The 24,412-nt window shown below is 38.9% G+C and overlaps 1 protein-coding gene and 1 non-coding gene across 2 annotated transcripts in view; both read left to right on the top strand.

Annotated features, from left to right (window-relative positions):
- Positions 1 to 23,626, top strand: part of TrissinR (Trissin receptor) — a 117,177-nt gene extending 93,551 nt beyond the window's left edge. The window contains exons 2-4 of the mRNA XM_083119941.1: positions 13,851 to 13,995; positions 17,885 to 18,044; positions 22,586 to 23,626. Coding sequence (XP_082976067.1) covers positions 13,851 to 13,995; positions 17,885 to 18,044; positions 22,586 to 23,626 — 1,346 coding nt within the window. The remainder of the gene's footprint in view (positions 1 to 13,850; positions 13,996 to 17,884; positions 18,045 to 22,585) is intronic.
- On the top strand, positions 1,702 to 1,775 carry TRNAT-UGU (transfer RNA threonine (anticodon UGU)). The gene has a single exon. It is a non-coding gene; the product is annotated as a tRNA-Thr (tRNA).
- Positions 23,627 to 24,412: the final 786 nt, after the last annotated feature.

Here is a 24,412-nt window from a genome sequence, read left to right as displayed (position 1 = left end):
AGCATTCAGAGTGATGGATCTGTTCTGAGGTGTTATGTGTGTGATATTTCTATTGCTGTTGATGACAAACACCAACACACTCGGGTTGTGCAGCATCTACAAAGTGGGAAGCACGTCAGGAATAAAGAACTACAAGATGGTAAAGGTGGGAAGCGACAGCAATGCATTGGTGAGGCGCTTGCATCTTCGAGTTCTAGAAATACAAATGAATTTTTCAGTGAGACAGCAAGGACATTTATAGCGTGCGGAATACCTCTTTCGAAACTTAACAATCCTGTCATGAAATCATATTTGCAAAAATGTACTGGGAAGTCAGTTCCAGATGAGAGCACCTTAAGGAAATCTTACCTTCGACCTATTTATGAAGCTAAAATCTCGCAGATCAGGCAAGTAGTAGCTGACCATCCAGTCTATTTCATACTAGATGAAACCACAGATAGGCAAAACAGGTACGTTTTGAACATTTTAGTAGCACCTCTCAATGGACATCAAGTGAAATCCATGCTTTTAAAAACTTATTTTCTCAGCAAAACAGATAATGCAAGTGTAATGCAAAGTTTCAATGATGCATGTTTTGTATCGTGGCCAGAGGGCGTAAAATATGATAGTGTGTGGTTAGTTCTTACAGACCAAACATCTTACATGTTAGCTGCATTTTCTAATCTGAAGAATTTGTATCCTAACTTAAAACATGTGACCTGCATTGTTCATGCTTTGCATAGAGTTTGTGAAACTCTTAAAGATGAATATACATATGTGAACGAATTTGTTTCCAGCATTAAGAAAATACTGAAAAAGGCTCCTTCTAGAATACAGAAGTACGTAGAAATTACGAAACTTCCACTACCACCCTCTCCCATCCTCACTAGATGGGGTACATGGTTAAAAGCTGCAGTGTTTATTTGCAATCATTTCCATACAATATCAAAATTTTTAGATGCTTTGCCTATTTATTCCTCAGCTGTAAAAAAAGCCAAAAAAACTTGCACTTAAACAGGAAACGCAAGATGAACTGTATATTGTACATGGCTTCTCTTTCCTTACTACTGCAATCACAAAACTGGGGGAGCAGTGTCCTGAAAAGGAAGCACAGTGGGCTGTTTTGATGGATGTGCAACGAGAGCTGCAAGGGGTCGGGAAAGAGAAGTTAGAACAAAGTTTAGCCAAAAGCCCTGATGTTCAAGAAGTTGCAACCAACAAGGATGTGGATTACAGGTTGAAAACAAAATACGCACCACTTGTGTCTGTTGACGTTGAACGTTCTTTTTCAACTTACAAGTATCTGCTTAGTGACAGCAGATGTAGCCTCACTCAGAAGAACAGAAATTTTGAATGTAATATATTTTAACAGTTTTCTAGATGACTAATTCTAAGCAAGTAAGAAGAAGCATGTTTTCCTTTATGTCGCTTTCTAATGTATCAGAGAATTTTCTTTGCTTAGTTATATTAAACGATTTAAAACCAGAGAATACTCTGTGTTTATCCAGACAAGTTGAATCATATATGTATGCACTGCTCACAATAAATTTTACATCTGAAAATTAGCACCTATTTTAGCACCTTTTTTGTACAAAAATTGGCACCTTTTTTGCACCTTTATTGGCAAATTTTTGCACCTAAAATTCCTAGCTCTGGTAATAAAGAAACAAATAACACGAAGACATATTAAAGCTACATGTAATACAATACCACCACCGCAGGGCCTCCCCATGGCGCAGTGGTAGCGTCATTGCCTTGTAATCAAGGGGTCCCGGGTTCGATCCCCGGTGGAGGCACAAGTGGTTCGGATCCCACTTTAAACTGTAGGTCCTGTCCTCATTAGCCTTACTGTGCATAAAGTGGACTTAAAACACCAACTCAAACCAAAATACCACCACCGCATCAACGTCCATGTCTTCGTAATTCCATGCTAAGCCGCGGGTCAGGCTAAGTTTGCAGCAGGTTTTATGTATCAATCCGCGCGAGAACTGAGTTCAGAATCTTCCGTGCCAGTCTTGCCTCAACCGCCGAGCTTCTTACATCGCAGACACTGAGAAAATCCACAGTATTGCCAACCGCACAACACATCAAAACCCGCATGCATAACAAGCGGAATGTATTTTTGTTTCTTTTTGTCTCCTGAAACATAACATTTTAGAAGTACTTTCGGCGCATAAATTATTTTTTAAAATGTGCCATTACTTAATATAAACGCGAAATATCTTCGAAACATGAGAGCATGTGCATGGACGTCCGCAGGATTTTTTCCAGGGAGGGGCAAGGAAGCTATTTTTTTTTTTCAGGAGGGCAAACAAGTCACATTTTCCCCCAAAACAGTGTAGTTCCGTAAAAAAATGCTTAAATTTGAATTTATGGTGTTAATGCAATAATTAACACATATTATTGTGCCTAAAATGAAATTATATGTGTGAAATACATAATTTATGGTTGACTTTCATTTTCCAGGGAGGGCACGACCCCCCTTTCCCCCCATCCGGACGCCCATGAGCATGTGTGTATATTTCGAGCAGGCAAAAATAAAAATAAACAAAGATATAAGGCCCTCTTGAATTTAATGACAAATTATTATTTTTGGTTTATAAAAAAATACATGTATGAAAGACTTGGTTACTGTAAGACACACGCACTTCAAGTTATACCAGCAAAAAAAACATGATTTGATATCGGTGATATATACAATCACGTGCTTTGTCTGCTGCTATTACTCTGGTTTCAATTTATGAAAAACTTCACTAAACCAGGATTCAAATCTTGGTCTGTCCATTTCTTGCTAATCATCCTTCCCTTTCTTTGCACGGAACAGTAAATATGCGCCCTCAACAAAGACGTGATTGCCGTCAGTGGGTGATACAATAAGCCTCCCCCTTCCCCTCTCCCTTTCTCATCCGTTTCTTCAGCCCTGGCGGTGGTTTTGCACGGTGGCATTAAGAAAAATTAATGTACGCCCCCCCCCCCGCCTCCCCTCACCGAGTTAAAGCACGTCTGGTCCAAATAATAAACATGTTTCTTCTTACTGGGATATCTTTTAATACCGCGGACATTCTTTTGTCGTCAAACAACAAACAATCGTTCCCTCTTCCTAAACTCAAACCGCAAATCATTCAACACCCGGGATACAGTTCGTGCGCCCATTGACGCCAAATCACCTCACGTCCTGTTATACTTCGATCTTGTTTCCTTAAAGAGGATTATGCATTTTAAACAACTTGCTTGATTTGAAGAGCTTTTCCCTTCGGATGAAGCTCACAATAACACTATCTGAACACGAGACCCTATCCTGGGAAAACTTTCTACTTTGGATCATTCTTACAAATCTCCTTCAGATCCAATTAAATATTTCCATCTCGGCTTAGTCTTCCCACAGGTCTCTTACCATCAGGTTACCTAACAAGGATGGGCATGGGTGTTTTTTGTGAGTAACCCTTCAGCAATTTGATCATATCATCACTCATCCTCATCTTCGCGATTAGCAGAAGTGGCATAAAGCGAAGTAACATAAAACAATTCAATCAATTTAGGCAGTACACCTACATCTTTTTGATTTGATCATTCTTTTGTGGATAGTATTCAACTATCCAGTTCCGATTGGTCTATCTGACCCTAAACTGAGCGTAAACAAATGTTCTCTAATTGAACACATAACACAAACATCTCCCCTACCTGTTGTGTCACCTGTAAACGGAGAATATTGCAAAATAATACCGTATTGATTATTATTATTATTTTAGTCCCCCCCCTTCCTCCTTGCATGCCATTTTTGTATCACGCATATTACAAAGACAGGCTCCGAAGTAACAACATGCAGTATTCTTAATCTCCGAACAAATCCAGCCCTGGCGCCGATTTGGCAACAGTGTAAATTCTGCCAGTCGCATAATTTTGTCCTTCCGAGTGTAGCGTTCTTTTTTAAATGTGCGTTGTCTCTCCTCTTGAGTACACGAGATAAGCAAAAATGACTTGAAAGAAAGATTATTGCTTAAGAAATATAACAATTCAAATATGTCTCGTTAAACATTTGTATACTGATTTCAAAAATTCAGTATGAATACGAGTTTCAGTGACTTTTCTACGAGCTGCATCTTACATTTTTGGATGACGTGTATCTCCGTGAAAAGGTAGATTTGTTAAGATGAGGGAATGTGTAAAATTACTTGAACTGTGTTAAAATACTCGGTAGAAGAGAAGAGAACTGCGAGTTTTTGATTGTGAATTTCTCCTCACGTTGTAGTTGTGTTAATTATTAAGCTACAAAACGAATTTCAAAAATATCATTAATAAATGCGTATCGACTCTCATGCATTTATTATGGAGAATGAAAAGGCAAGCAATTCTACTTGCAATAATCAGTGCAATCTTTTGGTACTTTTCGTAACAGTCAGTTCTTGAACCTTTCTTCTTTGCTTTGTACAGTTATATTAACTTACATATTGCTAGAGTGTTTGAAAAAAGCAATTCTTTAAAAATGCAAAACTTGGCTAAGCTGACATGTAAAATTCTGTCTTCCGTCCAACATTAATCGGCATAGTATCTCCCTCTCGTTCAGCTCCACGCGTTTTTGTGCGCCACGCGGCCTTAACGGATACCGTGAAAGGTTGTTAGGAGCAACGTGTACCTTTCCGGAGTTTCCTTAAGCCACTGACAGATATTTGAGACGCTGTAAGCCTTCTGCGGAGAAAGGAGGAGGGTTATTGAAGATCCTTTTGGGATGGTCACTTAAGCTTCTATCAAAGCTCTTCAGCAGTGGCCTTTTCGGGTTTCAACTCTGGATTGGAAGTCGAAGAGATAAGTTTTTCCCATTGAGTGTCATCTTTCCAAGCTCCCTTAGAGGCTGTGTTAGGAAGGGACGACACGTGATATCGAAAACTTAGAAAGATGAATGTTCACAAAGGAGCGGAGGGAGGGAGGAGGATAGTGATAGGCTCTCTCTTGTCTCTGGTCTAACTGAATACCAGGAAATGCTAGTCAAGGAAAGAGCTGTGCGATGTGATGTAGAAATCTCCATTGTTGAGCTGGACAAATATGGAGTGGAGACTCAAGAATTATGATGTCGATTAAAATTTTGCCATTAAGAGACCAAATGAACAAAGTATACCTCATAAAGTGTATTTGTAAATAAATATATAAAATTTAAAAATTACAATTTCATTTAAGTATGACTGGAAGATGCAGAATTTCAGTTCTCACCATTCTCAGAGCGAAATGTCTGTCCATTCCCTGGTTTATCTTTTCACTGACAGCTTTAACCTAGACCAGAAGTATCTAGGTAGGATACAAAGTGAAGCAGCGATTGTTTGTAGAGACGAACTAAGGCCCTCTTTAGACGAGAGAATTTTTCTTGGCAGTTATGTTTTATACGTTTCTGCTAATTCTACCCTCTAAACTGAATAAATTTTCTACCATTTTGATGCCATAGCTTAATCCCTGGCATATCTTACAGATAGAACCAATCCTAATTTTCTTAGCATCTCGCATGGTATAACCAATTAGAAGCGACCTCTACGTCACATTTGCAGATGTAATGATGGCCCCGAGTATGATGTAAACAATGTATCACTCCATATTTTTAAGAAAAGATATGTATTCAACCGACAGCAAAAACGAAACGGTTATAGGTAGATGTCAAAGGCGCTGCTTAAATACATACTTAACAGCGCAAACAACACGCGTATGGAAGAATAAATTAGTTGTTTAAGTTGTAAACACGGACACTGGCTCATGGAAATAAATATCTAAAGATGTATATGAGGTTGCTAAATGTTTTTAAAAAATGTAGTCTTCCAGCAATACCTGTCGTTTCAGTATGTTTATGCGTTAGCGCTTTAATTCAATATCCATTTAATCTTTAAATGATATCTCTTCCTATAAAAATTTATTAGTTATTAAATAAAACTGCATAATTTACTGTGCCTTTCGTGCTGCATACATTATGCAATGTTCTCTACACGCTTCGCAACGCAATTGCAAATGCTAACCGGACTGCTTCTGTGAAAACTCTCTTCATAAACTTGTCGTCTCGTTTAATATCTAAGAAACTAAACGTTAAAATATACAAAACAGTAATTTTGCCTGTAATATTATACGGATGTGAAACTTGGTCCCTTACATTGAAAGAGGAACATAAATTGAGAGTATTTGAAAATAAGATCCTTAGGAAAATCTTTGGACCTAAAAGGGATGAGGAGACAGGTGAGTGGAGAAGGTTACATAATTTAGAAGTACATAATTTGTATTCATGTCCAGATATTATTAGAATGATTAAATCAAGAAGACTTAGGTGGGCAGGCCATGTGGCACGAATGGGAGAGAAAAGAAGAGTTTACAGGATTCTTGTTGGAAACCTGATGGTAAGAGACCAGTAGGAAGACCAAGACGAAGATGGAGGGATAATGTTGAGATGGACCTAAAGGAAATTGGTAGGGATGGAAAAGAGTATATAGATCTTGCTCAGGATAGGGACAGGTGGAAGGCCTGTGTTGCTGCAGCCATGAACCTTCGGGTTTAAAGAAGGCTGGAGAGTTAGTTAGTTATAAACAATGCTGTAAGATTTTTGGAAGCGTTTATACTAGCAAGAATATTAAAGGAAGTGCTTCCGTCTACAGCAAGCCTAAATATGGGTGAAGATGCCAACACACTGGAACAGTGACTACAGTAGGGATGTAGTACAGAACTTCCAAGATCTTCATTTCCAGCCGTGATATCTATTTCCAACTCATTTATACTTCTCAAACTTCTTCACTCAACAGTTCGCACTTCTGGCATTTTCCCAAACTTTCACAAACAAGTTTCTCCGTTTCTATAATTGACATCATTGCCAGTCGGATCATTTTGCACGCTTTCCTAATTCGTTTAGTTGCTGGAGAATTCCATAGCAACAAGATTCCATCTCTTGTGCCTTCGGCTTCTTGCATCTTGTGAGCAGAATTTTCAAGGAGTCAATACCGCATCTGGGGTAGACACGCTATATTATTTTTTTCCCTCTGAATCACAAATTTTCAATAAATATTCATCAGAGCGAACGTGGCATCTTCGACACGCGTCTCTCCTTCTTGTGGAATAGAATTCCTAACTCGTTCGTCACAAGTTGTTATGTATCTCTTCTGCCCTGGTACACTCCAGGAGCTGTGACATTGCTTCACAGCGCCTTGGATGCGATCTGTTTATTAACCGAATGTGGGTCATGAAAATGGTAGCGAAATTTAACATTTCGCTTTTTCTCTGTGTTCGGAAACGTAGCTACTGAAGGTTACAAAGTTATTTTCTAGTTAGTCAGTCTAAGGCTGAACCTCACGGAACTTGATTTCCAGTAGGAATACTCTAGTTGGCGCTCGACTTGCTACCTGACTGAAAAAGATGGCTGCCACACTGGCTGCTAGACTAGACCGTGCTCTAATTGCAACTGGCTTTCTCTTCTAGATTCTGTGGTAAGAACCAATCAGAGCAAACCTTTGGTCATGTGAAGATAATCTGTGAGTTTGGCAAGGAAAAGCTGGAGCTGTTTTTTCTGTGTTTTTTTCAGAGTTGGTTGTGCTTTTTTTTTGTTCGCTTCTCGATAATAAAAGTAACAGAAATTTGGTGCATTTGTGTTTATCCACAGCAATGGGATTTGTACACGACAGATGTGATTAGCCGATAATAAAAATCTTCATGATTACCAGTTTGACATATTTAGTTGAACAAAACATATATTGTCTTGTGAATGAATCCTGCGAATCTCATGTATCAATACATACCCGAATTATTAAAAGAATGTTGAGTACACCTTACTACCATATTTATATTTGATGCTTTTCTTTTCATTTTGGCAATTGTAAGGAAAATTGCAGCAGTATATATTCTCCTACAATGTTCTTCAAGTCGCTCGTCTGCGCAATGCCTTATGGGAACAAAAATATACCAAAAAGTACAGCAAGGAGTATCGTGTAAGACGAAAACTAGCAAATAAACAAGTGTCGCAACTAGTCCATGTCCAACTGGAATATCCAGCAGGAAATCTAGTCTTGAGTGATTCAGGCATTACTTGCACACACCTAGTAATCTTTTCAAATTAATTATACAGAAACAAGTAGCATTTTGTGTATGTCCTCAATGGCCAGTGGACAAATAGAACAAATTAGCATCACTGCCTCCATGGTCGAGCTCGTCAAGTTTTGAACTCAAACATCTCACTATCGAGACCCCCCGTTCGAGTTCTGGCTTGGGCATAGGCATTTCTTTGTTAGTGTTTTTTCATCACGTTCATCCACTGTGTCTAACAGTCTGGAAAACATGGAAATCCTGTAAAAGTCAGGGAAGTTGTCTTTTTCTGGAAAATTCACGGATATGTCAGGCAAATTTACTATGTTTCTGGAAAACTCAACATTTTTGTAGTAATGCACTAGAAGTAGATTTCTCAACAAAGAAGGAAGGAAAGGACAAGCAAACATTGTCAACAAACTATACTTCAGTTTGATATACTGAGCATTACCAATAGTTACAGTAAAATCTGAAATACATTACAATACATAGGTGGCTGTTCGGTTTTACCACTTTCTTGTTGCTATTTTTAGTGTGTGTTTGGTAAATTATTGGGAACATATATATGTTATTAAATGTCTTATTTGTGGAGTAATTTCATTTTTTATATAAAAAATTGTTTGTTAATCATCAGTCAATACATGGCAAGTAGTATTACATAAAAACGTATCCCTTATGCTTGGTTTCCTCCTCATATCCAACAGTCGGTTACTGTTGAGTTTCATTTCTCATTAATATCTAGTATCTATACATGTGAAGTACACATTAAACTTCGTTAAGTGGGATTCAAAGTGTGCATTTAGCTGAAAATAGGGTCATTCCATGCCAAAACATCACAGCTCCCAACCCGACGATCTCACATTTTCATAAAATTTTGTAGGATGGTAGGGGACATGAATTTAATTACATATGTTAAATTTTAGCCCTCAGTGATACACGGTGTCCGTCCAGCAGGGTTGCCAACTTCATAAAAAATGTCAAATTTATGCTTACAAGGTAAACAAAAAAAAATCATAACTTTTCTTCTAATTATGGTATAACTTTCTTCTTGGGCTTATTTTGAAGCTAAGGGAGCATAGTTTTTATAAAAAAAGTCGCATATGAAAATATTGAAATTTTAACTTCAAGGTCACACAATGTGACCTTTGACCTTCAATACCTAAAAATAACGTATCCTCATATTTTGTGGAAATAAGGTATTTTATACAGTTACATGTAATCTGTGTCTAGTAATGTCGTTCTGCGAACTAATTGTAACAGAAATGAATCCAACTGCCTCTATAGCCTAGTAAAAAGATGTGAAGAATCCGATTTTGAAGAGTTTACTACTCTCTGACCTGTAGAATCGCCGCCACCTAAGAAAAAATGGCTCCAAATTTCATCTTTAAAATTAAAACAAATAATATCTCGAAAACGGTGAATTGTACACAAAAAGTGAAGATAACCTAAATGTTAGAGCAGAAAATTGGCTAAATATGATTTTCGTTTGATGGAGCTACCTTGAATTCTAATTAAATTAGAAAGCTCCAATTTACTTAATTTTTAGAACTGGCGTAATAGTTGGTTTCTGACACAAGTAACTGCAAATATGCAACAAACTATGTGATTTACGTCCTAAAGTCACTGGACCAAATTCATAGCTCATGATTTCCTCTAGAAAATGGTTGTTAGAGTCAGGGGTTGAGGAGATACGTAGTTTAAACCTGTGTCATGTGTTTCCCTATATTTGACGTGTTCCATTTATTGAATTGTTGGTGAGAATGTAATGCATTTTTTTCCAGTGTGTCGTTCGCTTGAGTTTGTTGGCTGCTGTTTTTGTTGTTTCGAAATGCATGCACAATATTTAACTAATATGATACGGTGAAATACGGTTCTATAACAAGATCAGTTGCCAGGCCAGCACAAAAACCGGCCACTTCACCTAACATGTAGTCCATTGCAGATTTTTCATAGATGGTTGGTGATTGATTACACGATGGGTTTCATCATTTCTTGTAGCCTACATACAGACGTGCACTTATAAAGGAGAGTATATCCGTAACTGATCACAGATGCAAATTCACTTCCAAATACGCTCGGCTTTCGAAGAATATCGAGCACCCTATGTTTTGCAACCAAAGAGCAGAACTATTCTATTATCTTTCAGAGTTGAAGCAAATGTAGATATTCTTCGGAATTTCATTAAATTGACTGATTGATTTGGTGTTTTAAGTCCACTTTATGCACAGTAAGGCTAATCGGGACTGGACCTACAGTTTAAAGTGGGATTCGAACCACTATGTGCCTCCACCGGGTATCGAACCCGGGACCCCTTGATTACAAGGCGAAGACGTTACCACTGCGCCATCGGGGAGGCCTGGAATTTCATTAAAGCCCATGACTCTACTGGCAGGAAACAATAACCATTTTGTAGATGAAACTGAGCTATGAATTTGGTCCATTGACTTTAGGACGTAAATCACATAGTTTGTTACATATTTGCTGTTAGTTGTGTCACAAACCAACTTTTACGCCAATTCTAAAAATTAAGTAAATTGGAGCTTTCTAATTCAGTTAGAATTCAAGGTAGCTCCATCAAACGAAAATCATATTTAGCCAATATTCTGCTCTAACATTTAGGTTATCTTCACTTTTTGTGTACAATTCACCGTTTCCGAGATATTATTTGTTTTAATTTTAAAGATGAATTTTGACGCAATTTTTTTCAAGGTGGCGACGATTCTACAGGTCAGAGAGTAGTCAACTCTTCAAAATCGGATTCTTCACATGGTTTCATTTCTGTTGCAATTAGTTCCCAAAACGACATTACTAGACTGTTAGACGTTCACTGAATGTAGCATGTACTACTACAACTATGTAACTTCTCTCTCACACACACAATAATTGACAGCATGGACTCCCCGATGTGGAAAAGCACTGTCGTATATATGTGTGGGCTGCAGAACAAGCAGCAGTACTGTAGCGTTGTAAGAGGGACAGAGAGGAGTGAGTAAGCCAGGCAATAGGCTTCGTCGATCGCGTTCGTGCAGTGGGGAAACTTCTCATCATCTACCTCGTGCATAACAGTACAGCGAAACGGTTCCCACATGCTTGGTCTGCTGCTTACTGGACTTCAGGTAGTATGCAGGCCGGATGTTTGCACCGTACAGGGTGCTTTCCGACCTGCACAAGTGCAAACAAGTTGCTCAAGCATGGTTCAGCGATGATGATGTCGCCTTGTAACCAACTGATCATGCAGGCCCCATTGTGGGTACAGTCCCAATTAGCTTAACTTTGTATTTGCCCTGCAGAGAGCAATCGACAAAAGTCCCTTTAGATCTCAGGGAACAGTTGATATCATACAAGCGAACAGTGTTTCGCACACCAACTATGACAACTGATTTCGCATCATTCATTTGCATTAAAGGTCACATGAAAAATGCCAATTGATCACACTAAAAAGAGAGAAGAGACCGCCTCATGGTACGTGTACAGTCACCGGCAATAACAATAATATCCTGAAAGACTCGCTTCCAGACAAGGCGTTATGAGTGTTGCCTAACTCTACGGTGGCAGTAGAATTTGCCATTGAAAAATTGCTATTAAAATCTACTTATTAGTGTCAGGATCAAAGTGTCACCATTGCTGGTGACTGTACCTTCAATAAAAAAAAATATCAACTTAATATCTCTCAATTTACAAGATGCGAAAAGCGTCCTGTAACCTGTTTCTCGTCAGCCATCGTGGCAACTCTCATGCATTTATAGCACGGTGCAATAAACAGTGGTTAGCTTTTCAAGAATATAAGTTATTTGAGGTGGAAATTGTTATGTACGGGAATGGTTGCTCAAGTCTTCGAGCTAACTAGTAGAGTGCGCCTGTGAGGGATGTTTGCGTAAATGTCCTCAGGTGGGGTGATACCACACTCACTTAGAGCACTGTGTGTATTTAATAGCAAACACATATTGTAAAGAAAACACTGCTGGACATAGAAAAGTAAACATTTGCTGTGCCTAAACACAGGTGCAAGAAAACGAAACTGCTTTATAAATAAGATTTCTGAGAATAAACCAACCGCCTTGTTACCATTACTGTTATTCTAAGCAACTTGTTGTACAAGTAAGCTCACCAAGATGTTTTGAGAAAGAAAGCTTCCCGATGTATTGATAAAAGTTGTATTCCCTTTTCTCGTATATTTATTTATTTTTACCGAGCGTGATTATTGATGGGACAAAATGGTACTCTGTCCTCCATTGGCGTAATCTGGAGGAGCAGACTATGACTTTCTTCTCGTACACCACCCACCTCACACGGTTGGCGAATATGTATCTTTCCCATTGTTATAATGAAACATGAATTGTGCATGCCCAGAAACGGGACATTTTATAAAAGGCAACGACTCATGAGGATGGGTAAATGGATGAAGATATATTAAAGATCTACAAAAAATTATTAGACGGTTAATATCTTTATAGAATAAAACGAAAAAGGCTAACAGATGTTGTGAGCATCGAATTTATTTATTTCATCTCATCCTTGGATGGAAGGTATATGACAGTTTCCATATTACGTTACATAAGAATTTTAAACAGGATTCTGACGTGCAAACAGTAAAATTGACAAGTTATTGCACGCATTAAAAAAGGTCACGCTTTTAGTCTGATCTAGTCATGTACTTGTCTATTTAATCAATGTCGCAGCGTAAGTTGCGGAATGATTATTTGTTTGGTTTGTCCGTTGCTCCATCTCAGAATCAAAGATTGAATGACTAAATTTTAGAGGTAATCCGTGTTGTTATTCAAGTCATACTTTTTGGAACTTATAATTTTGGAATGGAGGGTTTGAAGTCAAAGGTGGAAGATATATATATTTTCAGGTGTACCCTGTATCGCCTTTCGTGTCTGCCAAATTTCATTCTCTTCCTCTTTCTCGCTCCAGTTCTCCATCTACTTACTTTTCAACCTCTTCTCCTCGATCTGATCCTTTGCCTATCTCTATTTACCTCTCAATTTTTCTCTTCATCCACTTCTTCCTTCCCCACCTTTCTCTCCATATATCTATCTCCCTCCCTTCCCCCTCTCTCTCTCTACACAGCAACGCTAACTTCAAATACATTTTGCATGGACAAGATTAACATAAGCAATACTTTTTTTTATGTTCAAACACCATCTGCCCCTTTCAATAAATTTTGGTATGCACAAAATATTTTTCTCTGTCTCTCCAGTTCTATTTATCTATTTCCCTCTTTTTTTCTTTTCATCTAACTATTTTCCTCTATATCTCATTCTTTCTCTCATTCTTATTCTTCCACTTTCTGCTTCCCTACTTCCTTATATTTTCTTCCTTCCCTCCCGTCCGTTTGTATCTGTAAAATGCTAACTGTTATTTCGTTGTATACGAGGGTGAGCTTGTGCACACCCAGTAGCATCGGCCCTGAGTAACAGAGAATTTGTTTATGCTTGGAAAAAATATTAATTTTCGCAATCAACCACTTGTCGAATAAATAAACTAAGAGATCTCAAGTATTATTTTCAGAGTTCCCTCTGACATATGACTGATTTCTCAATGCCTTGTCCTGCTGTGGCAAGTCCAGTTATTTTTTCCCCAAATTCAATTCCAATTGGTATACCAGTGTGACGTGTCAAATTCAACCGGTCCTCGATACCACGATCGCTTATCTCAATCCTTACGCTAATATACCCTTGACTTTGTTATGATAGAGATATTGTCTATTATATCTCTCACTGGCAAACCAAACGTTGAATTTATGTTACGCCACTTTTCTACAAATCTGTACAAAAATGAACTGAAATATTTTCGCCACCAATTGTAATCATGCTATTTCTTCCATATTACAGGAAATCTACTCGTCATACTAGTTGTAACCCTACACAGGAGACTGAGGACCATCACAAACTTCTTCCTAGCTAATCTTGCAGTGGCCGATTTATGCGTGGGTGTGTTCTGCGTGTTACAGAATCTGTCCCTGTATCTTATTACTAGGTAAGCATATTTATAAAAAAAATTCCATAACGTTACATTCTATATCTGTTGAAAATCAAGGACTGTTCTTGTGCTCACCCTGTATATTCACGTAATTCTTCAAACACTGCGATAGGAACGTTATGGATTTTTAATTGAATTTCTGAAATCAGAATTTACAATTCTCAAAAAACATCCTAAGCTTATGGCTTTTTTTACCTTACAGCACTCTGGAAAAGTTTTGAGAAAGTTCTAATGTTGTTTTCCTCAGATGACAAACTAAAATCATTTTTTGGAAGGAAACTCGTTATTTCCTTCAAACTTATGAAGTTTTGATACTCCTCCGAAGACTTTTAAAAGTCATTCCTACAGAAACTTGGAACATATCATCGAGTTTATAAGAACGTTGCCAGTGATCATGAAGTGTAATATATTCTTGTTCTGTACCATTAACTAGAAACCCCTTCTAATGGAGGAAAAAGGTTTACTGGCGAAAAAGGAAGGAAAGATGGGCGAGATGTATATGGAGAAGCTCAGTGGAAGATTTTGAACTTCTCTTTCTTCGCTCATTGTAATGAAAGCGTTGTGTGGAGTTGGGAAACAGTTTTTTTCGCTTTCCTTTTCTCCTTACCCCACAATAGAGCAAGTTTCTTGCTCAAATTTTCATTCGAACGCCTTTTCGTTTCTGCTTTGAGGCGGAAAATGAAAATAATTTCTAAGAATGGTTGATATCTTCAGGCCCATTGTTCTTCTCTTTTGTACTGTACTGTACTGGAACATTTGGAGTGCATCTGTTGCGTAAAGCACCAGCGCGTAGTTCTTCCACCAGCGCAAGAATAAATTTTTGCGGCAATGTCAAGGACGTTGTAAAATACGTGAACAGGCCACCTGCGAGTTCCACATCCTGTACTGTATTTCATCAGCATCTGGTCTGCCACATCTACGTCACATTTAGTGCTATTGTAGTAAGTGACAGTGTTCGGCTTCTTGTTTGCGCTTTCGCCTACACATCCCGTGTGCATGGTGCTAAGAATCACGGCATTATTTTTCTTCTTGCACCTATTTATCGTGAGTGTTGTTTCCATTCTCAGTGCAACAGATGAATATCGTGTCGTTCAAGTGTCACGTGCAATAGGAAGCATTTCTCGCTTGTTCAGACGCATCGTTCCAACAATTGTGGTTTTCTATGCAGAAAGTTCATCTGCAAGTTTCACTGAAGTAAAAAGGTTGTCAGTATTGACGTTGCTTACGGAATTTAGATGTGGTTGCACTAATGTGAGCACCACACTCTTCCCCAAGTTGTACATCATTTGGTCGCTCTTCATCCTTGCCCATATGCGGATAGCCATTCAAGAGATATTTGGATTTTACATCAACTTCTAACCAGAACTTGATGCCAAACTTGTCCGGCTTATTCGCCATGTATTGGAATAAATCTGCATCTTGATTTACATGGCAACAACTGTTCATCAACGGATATTTCTGGTGCAGGACTATAGCACAGATAACAGTTTTCCATCAGCTTGTACCAAGTGTCAGAGGTGAGAACAAATTTGTTAATGGCCAGGCGCTCAGTTCTGCTGCTTCGGACGTTAAATCGGAGATACCGCAAGATTGCGTGACAGTGTTTCTTTGAACATAGGTGGTCCCCAACTATTGTTCCATAAATCATCTACACAAAGTTTTGAATGACCTACTGCACCACGGGAATACAGGAGGGAGAAAAATGCATCCAGATCGTCCAGAGTAACATTCCAGTTACTGTCATCTCCAAGATGACGTCATGCTTCGGCAACTGTACATGTTTGAATGCGTTTGACCATAGATTCATTCACCATCAAACGCCAGACTGAAGCAGGATTTGACCCAACGTTACCACGAGCAAAAGGCGTTGCTCCACTTGCAATTGTCACAATATTGCGAGCTGGCGTGCGACCTGTGGTGGAAGCGGTGATGCTAAGGCTCATCGGGGTCCAACCAATATCACTGGATGATTTGTACTTATTGTCACTGCGGCCAGCAGAATGAGTGGGTACGTCCACGTGAAAGTCCTTGTCCGCCCATACCAAGGAAAGTCACATTACCGGAATTACCCTCGGTATCACTGTCACTGCTTTCAGAGGACGACGCATTCTGTAAGTTCACATTAGCAACACGAAAATCTTAATCGTTGCTGTCGTCACCAATGCTACCTGAATCTAACTGCTCCAGGAGGGCAAGGTACTCCTATACTCACTCCTCTCTTTATCGTTTACACCGAAAGACGCTTGCACACTGGTCGAAAGCTGCACGAACACTACTGTGGAAAGTCCTGTCGCTATGGCTCATCAACACAAGGCCACGTTTTCTTTTTCTTCTGAGTCATCACGATGAGAGGTGCATGTTTCCCCACGCCGAGGAAACAACACTGAGTCATCGCGAATGCGAAAACAGACATCCACTTGAAAATCGGTCATTTTTCTTATGAGAGTCAAAATTACCCCTATTGGCTGTTCTAGGTATTTCTATGATTATTTATTTTAACAATTAACATAGAAACATGAAAATTTGTCACAGAAGACTTGGAAGCGTTTTAGGAAAAGTCAGAAAATATCAGCTTTGACATTGCATTATATGTTGAGATAGAGCATGGGAAATTGGAAAATAGGGTCAAAATTACCTCAACGGCGCTTCTAAATAGGAGAAAGAAAGAGATAGGAAAACATTAGAGGGAAAATAAAGAAAAGAAAAAAAGCTGTTAGCAGTCCTGACCAGCGAAACAAGCTAGTTAAAAATATTTCGTCCACCCGAACGAAGTTCTCTGATAACGGCACTGCATTTGATATTTTTCAAGATAAAAATCTCCCTAAATATTAATAGCTTTGCTGTGAGACTAATTAATACATACTAATTGGGGACTGACCCTCTGATTACGTATCCATTTTGCATTTACGTGTTAATTACTTCGAAATTTGAGAGGAAATCGATTCGATGTTAAAACTTTCCTTTCAAAATCGGAACGAGAACCAGACCAGAGTTCGGATACTGAGGTCAACATACGCTGAACTCCAGACAAGACCGGAAACGAGACCGCCGTGACGTAACTGAACACAAGACCAATTTGCTTGTAATCATTTTCAGTTATTCCTTTTGCTCCTTGCAACATAATTGGACCTTGCTTATTATTGGCTATAGTATGTCATTCAGATGAAGGTATACATTATGATCTTGAAACTTTAATTTATGTGTTTTCTGGCACGACGAAGATCACGGCCTCGCTTCTTGAGGCTTCTTACATTTTACACTTGGATTCAGTGGCGGCGATTGGGTTCTAAAACTGGGTAGCAAGGTGCCAAAACGACGGGGGAAAGACAGTTTACTTTTCCTTGGTAGATAAGTTTAGCACAGTGCGAGAGCAAAAGTTGCAAAAAGTAGGGGGGACTGCGTCCCTCACGCCCCCACTAATCGCCGACACTGCATGGATTTATGAAGGAAAGAAATTGGCTACGTTTATTACTTAAGTGCATGTGAAAAGATACCGGTATTCACATTTTGGAAGTAGCTATTTTTACTTAGTCTTCCCACAAATTACCACATCTAAAAGAATATCATTTCTTGTGGTGAAGTTCATCCGGTTCATAATGCTCTTATATGTTCAAAAATCAAAATTAGTAGTATGAAATCTGCCTTGTGGGGTACCAAATAGTCAAGATCAATTTACGCACGCGCTTGTCCACCCAAAGGAAAAACGTGAGCATAAGGGCAATGACCTTGACAATTTGAAGCCCTGTCCTAGTCGTAAGCAATACATATGATTAGACCTGACCTATGGATATTTATTTTTACATATATCTTTATAAAACGCATTAATTAGTACTATATTAACATACTAATATCCTAATATCAAGGCACTTCCTTCTTTTTCTTACAGTTGGGTTCTGGGAGATTTCCTGTGCAAGATGTATCATTTCATACACAGCATCAGTTACACGGCGTCCATATTTATTCTGATGGTGATTTGCACAGAGCGGTATTTCGCCATCATCCACCCCATAACGTGTAAACAGATATTGACGCACACAAGGCTTAAGGTGAGTTAGTGTTGTTATCATAAATTTGGAGTGTTATCAACCTTTTACTTATTTCAACATAAATGTATAACAATACCAATCTTCATATTTGAAAACCATCTAGTTCCAAGTCGAGAAACTGTTAATAGATATTACGTTCAAGCTGCATTACTTCTGTACTAATTTCCATTCTCTTTATATAAGGTTTTTGAAAATTGATGACGATACTGGCTAGCTATTGACGGATAATTAGAAATAACTTTTAATTAAAGTTTTGTTTTGAATTTTTTTAGTAAACATGAACCTTAAAATTTACGGCACACGAATGATTTTTGCTACAACAATCTCATTTGCATCTCTTTGACATCTGGTAGTAAATGTTTAAATTATACAATGTATTTTGTGCAGAATAATATACAGTTCTAACCAAAATTTGACCCCACATAAAGTTTTATATTTCTTAATATCCATTGAGACCAGTACGAGTAGAAAAATGTTACACTACATCTCTGGTGGTTTTACAGTCATGGTACATTTCCCGCCATCTGTAGTTTGTCGTCTGCTGGAAGACATTTGCAGTCGCCACGCGATTGCTTCCGCCCACTAAGATTAGTGCTGGAGAGAGCACGTGCTTTGTTCTCTGCCAAAAAGAGCTCCCTTTTCTCTTTGCGAGGAGAAATTGAATGTTAGGTTGCCACGATCCCAGTGGCGGGAAGGGAAGACAATTTACACGTAGGGAGCAGGTATTTCAGATGGCGAATAGTAAATATTTTTCCCTCCAAGGGATTCAAAAATTCATTGATAATTGCTTATCATTTCGAAGAATTCGTACAAGAAGCACGTTTGGTAGCAGCATCCCGGAGTGGCGAGGACTGTACCACGAGAAATGTTTTGGTCTACAGCATTCCTTTTTCAAAAAAACTGTCAATTTCTTAAATTTCGACGTTAATAATCAACACTACAAAAACTTTCGATATATTAAATCGTATTTCGCATTGGTTGTGATCGAACCAAGATTTCCTGCCACAGTGGAACTGTTGGGATGTGGCTGCATCCAAAATCTGATGGACAGATAAAACGAAGAGGTCCGTCCACCCCCTGCGACTTGGCAAGGGTTCTCAATGGTCACTTACCTTCTTGGCGTGGTGTGTTCGGTAGTGCCGCTGTAAGAGAAGTTCCGGATTGCCTTCTCTCAACAGTTGTGACATCTGATGGTCCTTCCCCATAGCTGTCAAGGTTCCATAACCTGTAAGGAAAAAGCTCGGGTAATTCCTTTGCTCATGGTAACACTGTAAAAAAATAAGCACTTTTAAAACACCTTCTAGAAACAATATTAAGTATACACCAAAAGAATACAGGAAATGTATAAATCTTGTATTAAATCAAAAGTGATGAAAACAAGTATTTGGACTCCATGATAAATCAGTTAAGTGAGAACTGTTATGAAGGCAAGGCTGGTACGTTTCATTCTTCGTATTCCCTGGTTGAAATTCCGGCCTGGGCATGGATGTTCTTCTTGAGTGTCCTTTTATCAAATTTCATCACATCAGCACCCATTCTCATCTTCACGATTAGCCAAAAGTGGCAGAAAAGGAAGCAAAAGGAACGAAATCAGTCTTCATATGCGGAGATGAGGTGTGAAGTATGAAAACTGTAAAAGTCCAGCAGCTACACGGGTACAATAGCCAAATGAAAACACTGTCGAGACGAGGCCAAGTAATCAACTCGATACTGAGACGAGAACGAGATGGATGTTTATAAACCGGGACAGGCATTTACAACTCAAGTCTCCGCCACGAATCCAGTACAAAACTATTCAGTTTGCTGCTTCTTTAAAGCCCTGTAACTCCTTTTGCAAAGTCTGGAGGATTTGTTTCAAAATTGGGTACGTCTTTGAAAGGCGCCTTTGGTAGACGCAGTGGAATGATGATCACTGCAATGAAGATATTCTTGGAATCCTCGCTGAAGACTGCAACCAGGAGATAAGAAACTAAAAACAGTGGAAGATTCCTAGAAACAAATCATCCGGTTCATCGATCCGATTTCAGCTGGGAATGAAGTTCACCCAGCTGAAACGATTGAAGCGAAATTCCAAATCGGCATCTTACAATTGAACCACGTGCTCAAGGATGGCGAGGGATATATTCGAGAGTGTATGGAGGGAAATGCTGTTAGCAAATAATGCCAAAGCAACGTTAATGTACGTTGAAGGGTTTCCCTCATGTTCGCTGAGACATAAACGAGGACGAGAACTTGTAAAGGGTTGGTGTTCACCGAGACATGAATATCGTTAAGAAGATGAATCCGAACCAGTGTTTCCACAATTAGAATGAACAATCTTCCTTTCAAATGTAAAAAAAATTCCCTTTTTGTTCAAATTTTCCCTCTATCTAAGAAAAATTTAAATTGTGGTCCCACAAAACGTTATCTATTATTATTATTATTGTACATCGTAATGTAATTATTACAATTATTTCCACAGACTCGCTAAATTATTAGGATTTATTGAATGGATGAAAGCTAGGGAATAATGAAGAAGCAAATTGTACTGACTGAAAATATAATTTTTTAAAAATATTTTTCGCAGAGATGAGGCTTATCCAAAGTTGGCGTAGTGGTACCTTCGTTGCCTTGTAATCAAAGGGTCCCGGGTTCGATACCCGGTGGAGGCACATAGGGGCTTGGATCCCACTTTAAACTGTAGGTCCAGTCCAGATTAGCCTTACTGTGCATAAAGTGGACTTAAAACACCAAATCAATCAATCAACTATGAACAAGTCGTATGCAACATTTGCTTTATATAATAACGAAAATTATAGAACCAATGTGATTTACAGAACGATGGGATTGCAAGCACATCAAGCATGAAAAGTGTTAGATTTTATTTCTTTGTGAACTAGAAATAACATTAATTAAGCATGGGGCAACATTAATTGTTTTCCCACTTCTTCTTGGTAATTCGTCTTTGCTCCATACTTAATTTATGATATAGTTGGAATTGATTTTTCGGTTTTGAAAGGTTCCTTCGTTATTTCCCAACATATTCGTATCTCAGGTTCACGTTCATGGAAAGTCTTGTACTGTTCTGGAAAACACACATTTTTAATTTCGTCCTATCCAGAGGGTTCAATATGTAGACGATAGATAACTCTCATGGACTGTAACATACTAAAGAATAGATTTAAGTTCTATTTACCTGCAAACGCAGATGTGTGGAAGACCTATAAGCCATAGTTTTCATTATAAGTGTCATGTATAGTTATAGACACTTCTGCATTTACACTACTCTATTGTATTTCATATAGGTCATTATAGCCCAGAAGTATTCCTGAGCGCACTAGTTCCATAAATAGAAATATGTAATAATAATAATAATAATAATAATAATAAGTTTCGTTAAGGTTGATGCTATTTGTCCAGCTTGTACAAAGAGAATAACCTTATATATAACAAAAACCTGTGTGTTTCATATCGCAAAACATCATAGTTATGAACTTTCGACAAAACACACATGCAATATCCTGAACCCAGAACCTATGGACGCCTTCATAATTTCGTCACCGAAATATATTTTTAGCAATATAGATACACCTAATTCAAATAGCGAGACTCCCTATAAAGCTAGGTTCGAATCCTGCTTAAGGTAATAAATCTAGTTCATCGTCAACGCGACGATTAACTTAAAGATGTAGGAAAACGACACGAAACGTAAGTTATAAATATTAGTATTGTCACTATGTGAATATTAGCTATGGAAAAAATCCTCTTTACAACACGCCCAGGCCAGCTTGGTAGTTCAGTGTGTTGAGTGAGGAACTTTTAATCTCATCACCGAAGGTTCCAGGTTCGGGACCTAGGCTTTGTATGTGTGTTCCTTGGAATCTTCATAAACTACATCCTATCATTCAGCCTTGTAATCAAGGGGTACCCGGTGAAGGCACATAATGGTTCGGATCCCACTTTAGACTGTAGGTTCAGTCCCAATTAGCCTCTCTATGCATAAAGTGGACATAAAAGAGAATTCAAACAAACAAACAAATCTTATCATTCATTATCATTGTCTCGGTTAACCAAAAATGGCAGAAATGTGGCGCATAGTAAGAAATGATATTAAGAATGCCCTGCTCTTTAGCCAAGAGAACGTCAAATGCTGGAACTATTGCAAAATATAGGATTTCATTATTCAAAAAAGAAGACATAGCCCACCCCTTGAGGAAAATACTGGCACAATACTGAATGGTAATAAAGTTGAAACCTCGTCTAGGTTACCGTTCGAAATTATAATTATACATAATTGCTTTAACAGCTTTTTTAGTTTAAGTATCTGACCTTGAAGTAACGTTACGTTGTGCTATGTTCGTTGTTTCTTCCTGTAATGGATTTGCTAACAAAGTACAAAAATTAAAGAATTTTCTTAGCGTTAAAGTTACGAACCTTTATCATATATCCAATGTGCCATGACTTGTCAGTGAGTTTGTGTTTCAATCAAACCAATAGTATGTGTACCAGAATGTATACACGAACAAAAACTTTACTGTTCGACTTCTTGCTTTTCTTTCCAGATGGTGATAGTATTGGTTTGGCTTGCCAGCGCCTGCTACAGCGCTCCTCGTCTGTTTTGGTTTGGGACTTTCACAAACGACCTCGGTGCTGGACACACGGAAACTATCTGCATGCCTAACAGGGAGAAGTACGATTCCAAGACGTTCGACATGATTAACTTTGGTCTTCTCTATGTTCTTCCGTTACTTGTGATGACGGTTCTTTACGCGAGGATCGCTTACGGTCTCTGGGACAGTAGCCGCGGTGTGGAGGTTCGACTCGAGTCTACATCTAGGACGTACGACTCTGAGTCGTACTCCGATATATGCGGGTCGTGCAGACAGATAAACGCAGAGACTCCAAGCATCAGGATCAAGTTCGAGAAGAAGTCCAAATCTAGCAACCATATTGATGACGATGAGGTCTCCATCACCACCGATCCCACTACCCATCCTGCTCTAGCGCAGAAGAACTCTACCCCTACAACCACCCCCAAACTGTCCCAATTTCGCAGGTTTGGAACTTTCAGCAGCAGCTACAAGCCTTGCGTGTTCAGAAAGAGTCGAAAGGCTAACGGTGATATGATGGACTCGTGGGAGGTGACCATAGACAATGAGGAAAGACCGAAGATAAATCTGCAGAACAATCACCACAGACTTCACCTCAAGAATTGTGGGAAGCCGCAGAGGACGTCACATGTGTCGTCCTCGCAGCAAGTTCTCAGTGCAAGACGCGGGGTCATAAGGATGCTGATTGTCGTGGTGCTTGCCTTCGCCCTGTGCAACCTTCCGTACCACGCTCGGAAGATGTGGCAGTATTGGTCGTCTTCTTACCGTGGCGACAGCGAGTTCAGCTCCATCATAACACCGCTGACGTTCCTCGCCATGTACTTCAACTCCGGCGTCAACCCCATCTTGTACGCTTTCATGTCCAGGAACTTCCGAAAAGGGATGTGGGAGCTCCTATTCTGCTCCCTTCGTAAGAAGCAGCCCTTTCTCAGACGCAGCTCCAGCAGGTCGACGACGAAAGCTTTCAGTGTGACAACCAATCCCGACACTTGACTGCCACGCTGCTACACCCAACATGCCAACGGGTTGCCTGTGATCAGCAAGGAGCCTTCCTACAAGACTCGCACCAGAGAGTGCGACTACATCACAGATCCCATCAAGGAGAACATAATGGCCATCTACAGGTGACATCAGAGGAGCTTCTTCCAGATGATTCTGTCGGGACTGTCTCCCAAGAGAAAATGAAGGGACCCGCGCAAAAGCACAAATGTCGCGACTCTTGTGACCGTACAAATGCTCATTGTATCTGCTTACGTCACCGAAGGTGTGCTTTCGTCAGTATTGAAATGTTTCTGATAAATGTGTTACCGCTCATGAACGGCATAACAAGATACATCGAAGATGATAACACATAGCTTATGGTATTTAAGTGCCTCTTGAGTACAAAATAAACCATGAAATATTGAGAAGACACATACTTTAAATCTTATATTCAGAAATTTGGTGATGAGCTTAGATGCATCGATAAAATTGTACTTTTCGTGAATTACAGTTTCAATCTCAACTTTTCGACACATATCACGTCTCTTTTCCTAGAGCTGTTATCAAAAGAAAATGTAACGACAGGTACAACAATCATTAACAATTGATATAGCAATTACGTACTAAAGAACTACACTTTACATGCTTCCAGTTAACAACAAATATTACATTCCCAAATGTGAATTTACCTGTATTGAATTTCATTGTTATTATATAATATACAATTTTATGCTAAACTATTGAAAACTTTACAATTTGGCAATATGAGAGTTTTAAACCTATGTTGGCAACTAGTAG

Source organism: Lepisma saccharinum, chromosome 1, assembly GCF_977018435.1.
Source record: "Lepisma saccharinum chromosome 1, izLepSacc3.1, whole genome shotgun sequence".
Lineage (NCBI taxonomy): Eukaryota > Metazoa > Arthropoda > Insecta > Zygentoma > Lepismatidae > Lepisma > Lepisma saccharinum.
This window is presented reverse-complemented; position numbering and strand designations above follow the sequence as displayed.